This window comes from Petaurus breviceps, unplaced genomic scaffold (genome assembly GCF_028583685.1).
Source record: "Petaurus breviceps papuanus isolate PSGF00001 unplaced genomic scaffold, PetGlider_PUasm1.0 90825, whole genome shotgun sequence".
Lineage (NCBI taxonomy): Eukaryota > Metazoa > Chordata > Mammalia > Diprotodontia > Petauridae > Petaurus > Petaurus breviceps.
In genome coordinates, this window is record NW_027187353.1 from 3409569 (window position 1) to 3425133 (window position 15565).

Sequence of the window (15565 nt, forward strand, 5' to 3'; positions counted from 1 at the left end):
ATGTGTGGTGGTATGGAAGATAATTCAGTCCTAGGAACACATGAGAAGAGGGACCTAAGAGTGTCAGTCTAACTTACCTCATTTCCTAGGACTAAGAGACTTGTACCCTTTGGTGTAGGGACAGGAGAGGGGCCTTGCTTAGGCTTAACCCCTCCAAGGGCTCTTGGTAGAAGAGACAACAGAAACTCCAAGTCTGAAGAAACATCCATGCCAGTGATAGTTGCTGACTCAAAGATCCCAGGGCTGGTTGCTGGTCCAGATAACAGCCTGGACCTCCCTGTGGACATGTCATGCTGAAGGATGTGGTTATTAGGAGAGCTTGCCAATCTCCCAAGTCCAGTCACTTGAGAATACCCTTCATGTTCTTTCCTCGTTGTCAAGAACTCCTGCTCAGGCCCAATCACACTGGGAGAGTGTTCTGGAGACCTGGGTGATGGGGGGATGACAGAGTTCCAGATGTGAGCCAGGGAATTGGTTGGAGAAGAATCTTTAGAAGTAGAAGCTACATTCTTAGGTCCCCTAGAATGAAGTCCAGACCTGATGGACCAAGAGCTGGGAGTTGGGATGGCAATTGTGGGAATAGTCTGCTCTCTAGGGTTCTCTGGGTTGTGTGAGAAAAGAGAGGATCTCAAAAGCTTGGGAGCATGGGACTCTGTCTCTGTACTCCATGACACCCCCAAGCTTGGGAAAGAGGTGGCACTGAATGCCCTTATGGCCTCTTTTGCAAGGCTCAGAGAACTGGATGCTTCTGAGGTACCAGGGTTTGGATGTGTTCCCATGGATACCAAGGCTTCCTTGAAAGAGGAAAGGGAAAAACTGACCTCACGTTTGGGAGGGGACAAGACCCTAGAGTTGGATTTCATACTCAGCTGAACTTCAGAGGTAGATACTGGTGGAGAAGAGTCTGTGGATAGACTGCGATGCCTGAGGTCAATTTTGTCACCACCTATAGGTACCACTGATTCTGTTGCTCTCATTATCCCCAAAGAGTCAATGCCTGGAGTCTGAGAGGAGAGAGGCAGTCTAGTGGTTAGGGAATCAGCATCATCTCTTTGGTTGACTTGGGCAAGGAACTTCTTGGTGTGGTGTTTTTGGGGACGTATAGCCCAGGTCTTGAGATTTAGGGCTACATTGGCATGCAAAGTCCTGATTTGGGGGGGAAGCCTTGACCTGAAATCTAGAGAAATGCCCTTTGAGAAGAGTAAGGGGGATGGGGCCTGACTCTGCCGGTCTCCTGTCAACCAGGAAGCCCTTTCATCATCTGAAACTTCAGGGACCACATGGGAGAAGGAAGGTGTCCCAGGGGCTGATATCTTTCCTACAGGACCTGTTGGAACTTCAGGATGCAGAGGGACGACCCCTTCAACTAGTCCCTGAGGCTCCTGAGATTGGTCCCTGTCATTTTGCATTGGGGTAGAACTGGAGAAGTCCCCTGGGAAAAGTCCAGCAGGTGTCTGAGTTGAGGGAACTGGGAAAAGCCCCTGCAGCTCTGAAGAGGTGCTGGCCAGGGCCAAAGAGGCAGAAACCCAGAGAAAACAGATCACTATGACTCCTAGCCCAGGCCACCGACCCCTCAGTTCTGGGCCAATCCCTGCAGACATCACGGGGGAACATCCTGGTATGTCGCCTGTGTTCGGTCTTGAGGTGTCCATAGTGGGATCTCGCTCAGGAGGCGTAGAAGGCCACTCAGGTTGGCCTGCCCTTTGGTGACCAGGGTCCCCTGTCTCATATCTGAGCAGCTTTGCTGTGCAGGTGGGGTATCCAGAGAAGAAAAATGTTACCATCAGCACCCTGCAAGCAGAGAAAATGAGAACTTCAGACACTGGAATCTAACATGGAAAAGAACCTCAAAGCAGCTAATCCAACCCATTCCATTTTTGGAGGAAGAAATGAAGGCCTTTGGAGAGAGTCACCTAGCAAGTGAATAGAAAGGCTCAAATGGTATCCAAGTCTCAACTCCTCTTGGGAGTTCTGTAGCCCTGAGTTAGGGTTAGAAAGGGAAGACCTCCTACTCCTTCCCAAATCAGGGCTGATAAGAGGCGGAGGACAATTGAGCAGGCTCTGAGAGGTGGGGAAGAGGAGGGTAAGGGTAGGATTGGGCCTGAGGTCCCTCCAGGGAGGACCTGAGAATGCAGCCTTTGGAGGGAAAGCTCTAGGGAGCCCCTCTCTTGTTCTCTAGAAAGAAGCTTCTCGGGGTGGCCAGGTAGCTCAGCGAGTAAGAGCACCCACCCCAGTGTCGGGATGACCAGGGATGACCCAGGGATCAAATCCGGGCTCAGACACTTAGCACCCACCCAGAAACACCTGGCCATGTAACCTTGATGAAGTTACTTAACCCCAATTGCTTTAAAAAAAAAAAAAAGCTTCTCTCTGGCCCCTTGAAGACAGTGGAGGAGTCCATTCTCCCCAGGCCTTGCATAAATCCTGTTCTCTACACCCGTAGTGCTTGGAGTCTGAAGGTCTCTACATGCTTTTATTGTTCCTGAACCTTTAAAAATTACTCGTACTACTTAGGAAGCATTCTCTCCTTCTTCCCTTCCCCATCACTGAGGGGAGGGAGGTGGACGATTGGGTTACTGAGGCCTGGGGGCAGGGGCAGCAAAGAAGGAATGAGACTACACGTTATCAGAGGTTTTTCGTGGGGGGGGGGATGTATTTATGAGTTATGCTGATTAAAAAAAACTTTTTGTGGTCTTTCAAAAACGCTGTTATATAGAGTGACTCTCTAGGAGAGAAGAGAGGGATACTGGCAAAAAAAATATGGCAATATTTAAAAAGATATCAGTAACAACTTATTTAGAAATTATCCCCAGAGGGAGAAAACAGCAGGAGTCACAATCCCTCCTCGAGAACCCAATACACCTTCTCAGTGGACTTATCATCGGCAAGTTCCTTTAACCGGCTATTCAAAGCTCTCTAATCTCTGACCCACTGACTGTGCCAAAAGATAGCATTCCACAGTAGATGTGAAGAGTATGCTTGCTCTCTGAGAGGAAATGGTCATTTTCTGGGGAGAAATAAGTTGACTTTTCTATAGTGCTTTAAGACCAGTGGTGGGTGGTATAATGTTCAATACTGAATGTGGAGTCAGAGGCCCTGAGTTCCTGACCAGTGCGACTTTGGGTCTTTGTTTTCCCTGAGGTTGGGGTGGGGAGGAGGAATAACTAGATGGCTTCTAAGGCCCCGTTTAGCTCTCGATCTACAAAATACTTTCCTTGAAAATCTGAGGTACGAGTATTATCCCCATTCTACAGATGAGAAAATTGAGGCTGGGACATCTGAGGTTCATGTGTCATTCCTATTCTATAGACAAGAAAACAGAAGCTGAGTAGTAGTAAAGTGTCCTGCCCAGAGTCAGGATTTAAACTCAGATCTTGTAAGACCAGTGCTTTTTCCACCATTTGGGAACATTAGCTGTTGATAGCAGGGTAGATGGAGTGCTGGATTTGGAAACCTGGGTTTGAAGCCTACCTTGGACACTGCTTTGTGACCACAGAGCAAACCACTCATCCTCTGAGTCTGTTTCTTTATCTGTAGAAATGGAGACAAGACTCACATTGCCTCCTGAGGACCATGGGGATCAAGGGATATAATCTGTGTCAAACAACCTCCCAACCTTAAAATACTCTTTGGGGAGGGCAGGTAGATCCCCCTGGAGCTCTCCTCTTGGGGAGGGGCTGTTCTTGTTCATATCACACACATAAATGAACACACACAGCTTAGGGTAAGTGCTCAGTAAAAACGTTCTCAAGGTAGCAAACCTCAACTGAGGAATCTTGAGACCTATTACTCATAGATCATAAAAATAACTAACCACCAACATTTCTATAGCTCTTTAGAGTTTTTCACAGTACGTTGCAGACATTCTCATTCAAGCCTCATAACTGTGCAAGGTGGGTCCAGTTGTCTCCATTTAATGGGTAGAGAAATGGAAAATAGGACTTTTACTAATAAATGTGGGAGGGGGGATTTGAACCCAGGTTTTCCTGACTCCAAGCACTCTACGCACTACATCATGCTGCCTTCCCCAGATCTGCTACCAAATTACTTGGGAATCCCACTACTCTACCTCCCTCCCACCCTCTAAGCCTCAGTTCTGTCATCTGTCAGCTAGGTCGTACAGTAGATACAGCTCTGGTCTTGGAGTCAGAAGGACCAGAGTTCAAATATGGCCTCAAACATTTATTTACCAGCTGGGCAAGACAGACCTCTGCCTGCCTCAGTTTTCTCAACTTATCTCACAGGGTTGTGATGAACCAGTGAGATAATATTTTAAAGCCAGGAACATAGTAGGTACTTAATAAATGCTTGTTCCCATCCCCTGTCAAAAATAGGACCAGTACTTCCCCACCCACCTCCTAGGCTGATGGCAGCAAGAGTCCATGGATGGGAAAGGTCTTTGGAAGGCATAAGCAGCTAGTTCATGAGACATCAGTTCAAGAAAAGTCACTTCCAGCTACCACCCCTATGCCTGCATAGAAATGTGTGGTATTTTTGCTCCTACCCTGGTGTACTATGTTGGAATGGTAAAAAGAACAAGGATTCCTTCCCCATTTCCCCAAGAGAGAGCCCAGAATTAGGGAATGGCATAGTACAATGGAATGAGGCCTAGAATTAGGAGACCTGCGTTCAAACACCACCTATAGGACCATGGTTTCCTCTTCTGTAAGAGGATGGGTTAGACTAGATTCAGATTCAAAAAGGACTGACCATATGTCAAAAGAATGATGCTTTTGATGAGCACCAAGCTTCCTTCCAGCTCTAGGATTCTCTGGTTGTACATCCATACCCTACTCTATCCTTCTGTATATCAGAGATGCTTTCTTCTATTCTTCACTCTCCCCCCTCCTCCACTCCAGGTCTGACCCCCACCACAAAAAATCCTTGTCCTTAGACCTTATTGGATGTCAGTCTCCTGGAACAGTACCTCCTTCTGAACTAAGGGAATCTTGCCTTTGATCCAAATATCTCCATTCAGTCTATTTCTGAAGTCTACTAGTCTTTATCTCTTGGGTCAAAGGTCCCTAGTTTACTCACCTCATCTCCATGGATTGAAGATGGGTCTGGGGTGGCTAGGTGGCACAGTGAATAGAGCACCGGCCGTGGAGTCAGGAGGACCTGAGTTCAAATCCAGCCTCAGACACTTAACACAAACACTAGCCTGTGACCTTGGGCAAGTCATTTAACCCCAATTTCCCTACCTTCCCCACTCCAAAAAAGCAAAAGACAAAAACTTCAGTGTAGATTTTAGGGGCGGCTAGGTGGTATAGTGAATAGAGCACCAGCCCTGGAGTCAGGAGGACCTGAATTCAAATCCGGCCTCAGACACTTGACACAATTACTAGCTGTGTGACTTTGGGCAATTGCCCTCCAAAAGGCAAAAAAAAAAAAAGAAAAAAGAAAAAAAAGAAATTGAAAGCATATAAGTTATATATAAAGCTTACAGCAGGTGTCATGCAGTTTAAGTCTTCTATCTCCCTAAAGTTTGCCAGTTTGCAGTATTCACTTCCTGGAGCTTGTGCGATGCTGTCATCCAACCTTCTCCCAAAGGGTATGGACCTTTTGGATGATATGAAGACATCTAACACTTTACTAGAGTTCCCCTTCTTCCATGTCAAGAAAAGTGATCAAGTTCATGGAGCTGGTAACACAAAAAACAATCAAACCACCTCTCAGTTCTCCCCCAAAGATGACAGAAGCCAATCTCTGTCATAGTCTCAGATCCTAAGAATGCTGCCTTACAACATGGCATTTTTATGATTAGTGTCTTATATAAATTATATCATTTCATTCTTTTAAGGTTGTTTAGGATCCTCATTTTATTTCTGAGGTGAGAAGTGAAGTGCTCAAAGTTACAACTGCTCAGTGGCAAAGCCAAGACTAGAATCCAGAGTGCTGGACTCCTAATCCCGGAGTTGATTCTGCTAGTGTCTCCTGATGTCAGGAACCCCAATGTATCAGGGCAGGCTGTTGAGTGACCCCAACTCCTTTAGGAGAAACTCTATAGTCAGGACTGATACCTTAACACCCTGAGGCCAGCATGGTAGAAAGGAAAGTACCCTGAGTTCAGAGTCAGGACATTTGGGCTTAGATCCTTTCTCCAGCATTTAGTTCTCAGCAGAGCTCAGGGGCTGTCTTATTGAGCAGCTAGGAGGCCTGACTTGGCTGCCTGCAGAGGGTTGAACTCAGGCACTGAGAACTTTGACCCTCAGCAGACAAGACCCTGTAAGAAAGAAGCTGCCTTCATAGATCCAAGAGGGATGCTGGAAAGAACCCTCCTTATAACCTCTTAAATGCTAAAGTTCTTCCATCATCTCCCAGAGTTACCCATTAAACCTTTCATTCAGCTGGTCAGTGTGATGGACTAGAAAGGCTAGTTTTAGTCTCATTTCTACCACTTATTCCCCATCTGACTCTGGCCAGGGTACTACATTAAAGCTCCTGCTGATCTGTAAGAGGAAGTCTGACGGGGGCCAGATCTAGTCAATTTTAGCTGTGATATCCAGCATTTTATGATTCCCCATACACTAGGACTAATATTCCTGAAAGAAATTGATTTCTTTATATCCTTAGGGATGATGATTTCAGCAAGGTCTTTGAGAGTCAACTGGAACTAAGAAAAACTGAAGGAATTTGGATGGAAGTGGGGCCAGGTAGGAGGAGAAAAGAAGGAGAATTAGAGTGGAAATGGGGGAATGGTAGGGAAAGATGGGCCCTGAGGAAAGGACATTGGAAGTAACTGGAGGCTACCAATCACACCTTGCCCTCTTAATACCTGCCACAGACTAATGCTGCCTTGAGAAGCTTAATGTCTCTTAGACTCTAGAAGGGCACCTTGTCACTAGTGAAAGGATCTCCTTTTCTCCCCTTCCCCATTCCCAGCCTTACTCACCTCAGCACCAACCAGTCAGCTTCTTATTCCCCTCCCACACAGGATCAATTGGATCCAGGTCTGGCCTGGCTCTTTTATACCTTGCCCATTAGTGTCCAGGGCCTCACCTGAGCCTCTGTCTCATTAACTTAATTGGAACCAGGCCAGTGTGAAATACCCCTTATCCCATTCCAACGACTGAAGAGATGGAGTGCAATTCCTCAGATCTGGGGGTTAAGGAGATCTTCTGCTGGGCTTCTCGAGGGAAGGCAGAATCCCTGCTTTCCTTGGCTGTGATCTCAGCCTCCAACTTCTGTCTCCAACAGGTAAGGAGGGAGATGTTCTATTTGGAACTTAAAAGGTCTGGGAAGACCCGATGGACAGGCAGCAGCCTGTAAGACTCCAAAATTTCACCCCCAACAGCCCCCTACCCTTTGATTCCCGTATTTCTCACTCTTGTACTCCCACAAGAATGGAAACCTACTCTGCCCTCTGCCATTAATAGGGCCAATGGAAAGATAAGTAGGGGGTGGTGGAAAGTTTGGTGAAGCATGTAGGGGCTCTGTCTCCCACTCCAGTTGGGGCTTTCCAAACATTGCCTTAGTCTCCTCTTCAAGTTTCTTAGTCAAGGGGTTTGTGCTCTGTTCAGGTTGAATTTTCTCCTGGGAGAATCATGGGATTATAGATTTTAATGCTGGAAGGAAACTTAGAGGTAACATGTGTCTGTGACTGTGCCTTCTCAGTGTGAAGCTTCCCAGACCAAATCAGCCTCCTCATTTTGACCACCCAATCACAGGCAGGTGACCTTTGAAAAATTGCACTGATGACTGATGACCCCTCCCTCCCCTCCCCCCGCCACCAAATTCTCCATGGAACAAAGGCCTGCCTTTTTTTGTTAAACCAATATTCTTCTGTGGAATACTGTCCTGATAGAAGCTGGTGCTTCCTGGAGCTTGGGAGATCTTATAAGGCTAATATCAGTTGGGTTTCTACAATACTAATATGGTGAGCCTCTAAGAGCTGGGGGTCACCAGGCTACCTAAGGAGGGGCAGATCAGCCCAGGTTGGAAGGCTAAGCAGGTTAAGACTTCTTTGTTAATCAATATTAGGGTCAGGCTGTTAGGGGCTGCTGCACTCCCAGCCTGGGTTAGGTAGGAAGACTCACTCTTCAAACAAATAAACAAAATGTTGGTGTTGGATGATGTTCAAGGGCTCACTGCCTCTGAGCGATAGGACCCCAGATCTATAGCTGAAAATGACTTTAAAGTCTATCTAATTTAAAAAAAAAAAAGTGAAAAACAATAATAAGTTTAGGTGGCTAGGTGGTGCAGTGAATAGAGCACTGGCCCTGGAGTCAGGAGGACCTGAGTTCAAATCCAACCTCAGACACAACACAAAACTAGTCGTGTGACCTTGGGTAAGTCACTTAACCCCAATTACCCTCCCCAAAAAGTTAAAAAAAATAAGTCTATCTAATTGAACCATGTCATTTTATAGAAGCTGAGGCTTAGGGGGAAGTGACTTGACCAAGGTCACACGATGGGATAAGAAACAAAGCTGGGATTTGAGCCTGTCTTCTGACTTAGAAGTTAGCACTTTCTGAGGTGCATCATTGGGTCTCATAACAGTTGTGACCCTGGGCAAGTCACTTAACCCAAGTGACCCAGGCCTCTAAGGACTCTAAGACATATTGACAGTGATCAGGACAATGGAGACAAGGTGGGCATGAGCAGGCAGCAACGTTACAGAGAGGGCTGTAAGGGACATAAAGCCTGCCATCGGAGAGCAGGAAGCAGAGGGACACCATAGGTCTGAGTCAGGCCTGGGTTCAAATCCCACCTCTGAGATTTAGTGACTGGGTGGCCTTGAGCTAGCTCAGGTATCCCCTCTGTAAAATGAGGGAATTCAGTTTGAGTAGGCATGTTAAAGGTGAGCGGGCTAAAATGTAATTGGAAGGTATTTAACTAAATACGAATACAATAAAACATAGATAATGCCAATATGTGGCCACAGGGATTCTCACATGCGGTTTAGTGACTGTTTTCGAGTTTGACACTACTGCACAAGAGTATCTGAAGGCAGTGGGTGGCACAATGGATGGAGCACTGGCCTGGAATTGTCAGGAAGTCCTGAATTCAAATGCTGCCTCAGACACTAGTTGTGTGACCCTGGGCAAGTCACTTAACTTGCCTCAGTTTCCTCAATTATAAAATTGGGATAATAATAGCACCCACGTCCCAGAGCTGTTAGGAGGATCAGATAGTTGTAAAGTGCTTGGCACTGGGCCTGGCACAGTGGCCCCCTAGAAATGTTAATTATCATCATCATCATAGCTGTAGAGCTATGATCCTGAGCTTGTTAAGTCATCTGGGAAAAGGAAGCAGGTAGGGTAACTGCTGGACAGCCTATATCCTGCTGGTACCCTAATGATGTCAGAGGATCAGGGCTCGAGTTGAAACAGACCTCAGGGGCCTTGTGGCCTAATCACCTTTCCTGTATGTGGAACCTGAGTCCCAGAGAAGAAATCTAGCATATAGGATGATCTCTGTGGGGGTGTCACAGGACATGCGTTTATAGGCATAAGCGTGGGCTTCCTCTCCCTCTGCTTCGGACAGTTACCAGTGGTAGATTAGGAAGTGCCATAAATTTGCTGCATTGTTGGGTTTCAGGAAGGTATGTTATCACCCCTCAGGAAGGACGGGATGACAAATCAGGTGTACTTGGAAATGGCTGGGTCACAGGTAATGAAAGTCTATTGGCTGCATGATGGGTATAAGCATGAGGAGGGAGGTTTTTCGTTGTTCATTCTTTGTTTTTTGAAGAGAACCAATGATGTCACAGGATGGTGTCTAGACTTGTGTGTGGATTGGATTTAAGCAAGGCAGGGCTGTGCAGTTATCAGGCTCACTCTCTCGTCCAGTCACTGAGGTCCAGTGGCAGGACAAAAGTCAGGGAGGTCTCTACTAGAGGCTTGAAGGAAGGTTCTGTCCTTGGTCCTGTTTCCTAGCAATGTCATTATCAGTGACTCGAAGGCAGGAATGCCATTCTTATCAAATTTGTAGTTATCATTTTGGATGACAGAATTAGAATCCCAAAAAACCTCAACCCATCAGGACTGGAATGATGAATAGATGATATAAGGCAGAGTACAGAAAATTGGTCTTGGAATTATGAAAACCTGTGTTTAAACCCCCAATTTCTAACATTTCCTAGCTGTGTGACCCTGGACAAGTCACTTACCTTCTCTGTACCTTAAACAAGTCTATAAGACTGGGTTAAAGGTATGCAATCTGGAAACTGTCTGCTATATATTCTTTTATAGGGTGGGAATATGGCTAGAAAATAGTTCATGTGGAAAAAAATCTGTTTCAGTGGACCCCAAGCTCAGTTATCACCTAAGAGTGGTGATGTTGACCTGGTATTTTTATTTTTTCTCCTTGAATCCCCACCACCTAATACAATGCTTGGCACCCAGTGGGCACTCAGTTCTGGACTCCAAAATTTAGATGGCTAAGATTTCTATGGTGATTTAAAGCCAAGCGCTTTAGGAGCAATAATTCCTTATTTGAATATTTGCTAAGGTAAAGTGTGTTGAGTGGTGACTGACCAGGATGGTGGCATGTTCCAGGGATTTACATTTCAGCTCAGAAAAAAACTAAAATATTTTCTTGAAAGCAGAGCAGTAAAACAATGTAGATGATTCTTTGTTAGATGGTGAGCTCCCCGTGACTGGAGTATTTAAGCAAAGGCTACCGGTCCAGACCAGCTTTCCAGGATGGCCTTCTAGGTGGGGCAGGAGGTTATGACATTACCTTTAAGGCCTTGTCTAATTCAGAGGTTTTGGTTTGTTTTCTACACCTGCCCCAACACCTCCTATACAGCTGAGAGCCCAAATGGTCGCCCAGACAGAGATCTTCCTAGACCACAAGAAGCCTCCCAGCCAAGGAGCCCCCTCCCTTTTCCCAAATCATGACTACTACTTCCAAAACAATCCAATAACTTTTATTGGCGTGTTGCCACCCGGGCTGGCCGCCTCCTTACAAAACATTAAATAGTGAAGGGACTGACTTGGACCAAGAACTGTACAAACTGTACACACACAAGGAAAGAGGGCTCATGTGCGGCCATGGGCTGCAGGGAGGGGAAGCAGAGAGCCAGGCCAGGCTGCCTGTGGGGTCCATGAGGAGGGGGTGGTTTTTCTGTCTCCTTAAATGTGTGCTGATTCTCAAGGGCCAACTTCCAGAGAGGGAGGGATGGTGAGGGCTCTGTGCCCATCCCACCCCTTCTTGTTCCTCCTGTGGCCAGGGTACTAAGAGGGGATGTTTGCAACCAAGCTTGAGGCAGAGGCCTCTGGGGTATGTCCAGCCATCACAGATGGACCAAGGGCCCTCCCCTTGGAGGCAGGAACGTGTCTTGGACATAGCTGATGGGGAGTGTGCCCTCCCCTGGTCTGGAATGCTCAAGAAGACTGCATTTCTTAGTTTAGTGGCAAACAGCTTTAAAATGTCTCCTGTTCTCCCCCCTCTCGGGCAGTGCAGGAGGCAGACCTGGGGCCAGTACAAGATACCCTGATGGGTGTAGCACTAGTCCAGGACACCCCCACAGCTTTTTTTAAATGCAGGGGGTGCTTAATGTTGCCTTTGTATCCCTTGGTGCCTAGGATGGTACCTGGCATAATAAAACTGAACTGAGACCAGGACTGGGGAAGCTGACTGGCCATCCTGGGTGACCTCATTCTCTGTCCAAGGTCTGCCCACCTAAGGCAGCCAGCTCTCCTCAGTGTTGGGACATGCCTCATTTTCTGGTGTGTCCCTTCCTTTAACAGGTTACTAAGCAAACTCCTACCTAGACCCATGACTTAATGACCAGAATCAGAATTTGATCGGATAGGTCACCATGGCAAACATTTATGCCCAGATATCTGGCAATGTTTTTCTTCAGACCAACCAGATATTCCAGGGCAGGATCTGAAGAAGTAGGGGGTGGGAGGGGAAAGAGGGCTTGACTTCCCTGGGGGATTTTGTGCTTTAGGAGGGTCCCTGGAAGCTCCCCCCTCACCACATACTACCTGAAGTCAGGGCGAGCCTGGGGCTGAAGCAGCAGAGGGGTTTGTACCTGGGTCTCTTGTCTCCACCCCAGGGCCAAGGAAGAGCAAGAACGGGGGGATACCTGGAGCAAAGACTTGGCCTGGGGCTAGTGAGAGGAGGTAGCAAGCCAGAGAGAACAAGGGAAGGGAGAAAAGAGGACCAGCCTAAGGTTCAAGTCCTGAGGGACAGAAAGCAAGGAGAACGGAGCCTCTAGTTGTCAGCCAAGTCCTTGCTCTGGAGAGGAATACCGGGGTGGGGCGTAGAGGCAAGCGCAGACTGGAATAGGGAGGAAAGGGCAGGGAATCCTTGGTGCTCAGCCTTGGAAGGCCAACAGGGCATGGAGCCTGGCCCTAGGTCTTCCTTGGAGCCAGAGCTGGCCCTCCTGCTCATCCTTCGGGATATCCAGGGGGCACTGGACCTAAGGCTCACATCTTAGCTGAGCTACAGCAAGCATAGTCTTAGAATGTAAAGCCTTCAAGTCTCAGCCTTGGAAGGGAACTCCTGCCCTGGCATGGCACTTCAACATGGTGCCCAGCTCCGCTACCCCACCAGCTCTGGGTAGGCTGGGGGCTGGGTCTGTGCCAGCTCTCTTCGCCTGCCTGTGGGCAGTGGTAGGCCACCTTGCCAGGTGGCCTGGAGCAGGCGATGGAAGCGGGCACGGAGCAGGGAGCCAGGAAGCCTAAGAGAGCCCTGGCCTTCTGCTTCTGCGCTGGGCTTGGCTGCTGAGGCTCCATCTGGTACAGGCTCCATCTCAGGGATGGCCCCTGGCTGTCCAGACTCCTCAGAGCATGGCCCAGGGGTCCCTCTCTTCTTCTTTTTGGCCTTGGAGCTCCGGGGTTCCAAGTTGGCTGAGACTGGGCTGACTTCTCGGAACTTGGAGCCTTCTGAGGGAGCAGCTTCTGCCTTAGCTTGGGGTATCTGCTTGTTATGTTCTCCTGGGGGGGAGAGAAGACACTGAGATTAGGCAGGCAGCATGACTGATGACTGCCCTTACCCCATAGCCCCTCCTCCTCTGCGGTCTTGGAGAATGACCCCTCTTCCCCACCCCTACTCTCCTTGACCCTTCTTAGGGTCCTAGTTAAAAAAGGAAGCCCCCATTTCTAGAGCCCCCCCCCCCCATCTCCTCCCGAGGACAGGCGATGCAGACAGAAATGAAGGCACGAACACACACACTTGGCCACCCAGAGTGAATCCTTCTGAACATACAGCATGGCAGGGTCATGGAATGGGGTGGGGGGAGGGTATAGGGGCGTGGACCTCTTCAACCACCACACCATGCCCTTTCCTCCTCCCCATATCACCCCAACAAAGATCTCCACAGAGGAGGAAGGAAGCCAGGCAGGGAAAGCAGAGCATGAAGAGAGGGGCAGTATGGATTGTTTTATTAAGCTTTCTCCACAAAAATGGTACCTACTTGGAGGCATGGACGCCAGGCTGTGAACAGGAACCTGTAAGAAATAAAGGTGGGGGTAATTTTCTGGAGAGAGGGAGGGGATGAGTATGAGGAAGGAAGGGGAAACCTCTGAGTACAGTGGGGAGGCCAAGAAAGTCTGGGCCTCACTACTTATGGAGAAGAGCGTTGAGAAAGGCACATCTTTAAGTGAGCTGAGAGTAGGGTGGTGACGTGTAGCAGAAGAAGCCCTGGAGTACACATATGGACAGCAGTTTGGTCCCCACTCAGCACTCCCAGGATAAGCATCACTCATTTTCCTCCTTGGGCCTCATTTTCCCCTTCTAGAAAAGGAGTTAGGCAGAACGATATGAAGGACCCCTCATAGTGATGATGATTCCAAGGCTTCCCAGGGCTGTGTATTAATAGGCAGAAGAGGCCCTTCTGCATAATTTGCACAGCTCTTTGGCCCCTTTCCAATCCAGCGACGAGGCCATCGCTTAGTGGTCCTGCTCATTCTTTCTAAGGATTCCTGTTTAAGAGGGCTCTCCCCATAGCACAGGCAGCGGCTCCCTTGGTGAGATGGTACAATTACTTCCCTTGCCACATAGGCCTGAAATGCCACCAATAAATAGAGTTGTGCCTCTAGTTTGGGGCACTGTCTATAGAAAGCTGGGGACATGCACTAAGGCTGCTGGATGGGGAAGAGGAAGACAGTTTACACCCCAAACTCATTTACTTAAAGAGCTGTGATTTGGATGGTGTGGGTCATCCCTCCACCAATACAGGTCCCAACATCTCTATGCCTTAGTAGATTGTCTCTGAACACTGCTGTAGCTAGAACATAAGGCTACCTTGGGGGCTGACCTCTTAAGAACTTAGCCAGACAACACATATAGTAAAGAGGCATTGGGGATGGAGTGATGGACTCTAGGGAGACCCAAGTTCAAATCCTGCCTTGGACTATTAGCTATGTGACCCTGGGTCACTTCACCTCTAATTATCCCTCCCCCACTGTGTCTTGTGTGAAGATCAAAGGAGATACAACATGTAAGTGCAAGATAAAGGCTAACAGCTACTAAGCCCAAGTCAATACTCTGCATCTGGTGCAATGGCTCACTCAGAGGCAGAGTTCAAACAGTCCTTTCACTAAAAATATATTTCAGCACTCTCCTTCAGGTAGAAGTCATTCTGAAGATAGTTAAGAACCAGTTCAGAAAGATAAAAACAAATAAAAAGCTACCAGCAAACAAATTCCCTGGAGTCTCGAAGTGCCCACCAGCAATTATACACCAAAGCCCCCTAAACCTGCTAGAAGGGGACCCCTACCTGGGTCCCTGGAAATCACCTAATAGGCCACAATAGTGAAGGAACTTTTCACCTGTAAACCTGCCCTAGATACCGGTTTGTTTTTGTTTAAGGCTTCACTAGAAACAGCACTAACGGTGGCTTCACTAGAAATGGCATTATACCCCCTTGGAACCACATTTTGTTGATTAGCAACACCTAGCTCTATAAAAGTATACCTTTCAGAAGACTCAAAGCTGTCTTCCTTATCCAGGAGGCAGTCGTGGCTAAATAAACACTCCTATCAAATTTCAATTGTCATTGCTGTCTTATTTTCTCGGTTGTCCACTACAGTCTCATCAACTCCCCACCAAAACCTGGAAGAAATGCTTTTATACTTCCTCTTGCCCAAAGGGTCAACAGCTGAGTCTTGGATCAGTTGTCAAGGGAGAAAAGTCAACCCCAAATGCCCCATATCTGAGACACTGAGACATAATTCCCTTGGAAAGTCTTGGCTAGGAATATGTGTGAGATTGTCTAGAGTGGGGTCTCAGGTGTATAGGGGTGTGTGTATTCGTATGCATATGCATATGAGAGAGATCTCATAGGTGAAGCCCTAAGGGTAAGGAGAAGGAACCCTGATTTTCAGGGGCTGATTAAATCTGGTTGACTTTTTAGAATCATTGACACATAAAATGTTAGAGCTGTAAGAACCAGCCAACACTTTCTGATGCTACCACACATACTTTCAGATTAAAAAAAAGTATTAATTGGCCTTGCTGATTTTTTCTTCTTCCCTTTAATTCTTTTTTTTTTAATTCTTTGTTAAGGAATGGGATGGGGGAGGGATATGGGGGAAATTTAGATCATGTAGACACAAAAGAAAAAATAATGGTTCTGCTGAAAGTCTGAGTGGGGTAGGAACTAAAC

At 47.5% G+C, this 15565-nt stretch overlaps 1 protein-coding gene across 2 annotated transcripts in view; it reads right to left on the bottom strand.

Annotated features, from left to right (window-relative positions):
- Window positions 1-10857: 10857 nt before the first annotated feature.
- The window catches only part of CUNH15orf39 (chromosome unknown C15orf39 homolog), a 32237-nt gene continuing 27529 nt past the window's right edge, over window positions 10858-15565 (bottom strand). The window contains exons 3-4 of one of the 2 annotated variants that reach the window (XM_069071136.1): window positions 13373-13406; window positions 12767-12893 (exon numbers count right to left, since the gene is read on the bottom strand). In XM_069071136.1, coding sequence (XP_068927237.1) covers window positions 12884-12893; window positions 13373-13406 — 44 coding nt within the window. In that variant the 3' untranslated portion in view covers window positions 12767-12883. Of the gene's footprint in view, window positions 12894-13372; window positions 13407-15565 lie in introns of both variants that reach the window. The other variant, XM_069071135.1, reaches the window with a different exon arrangement.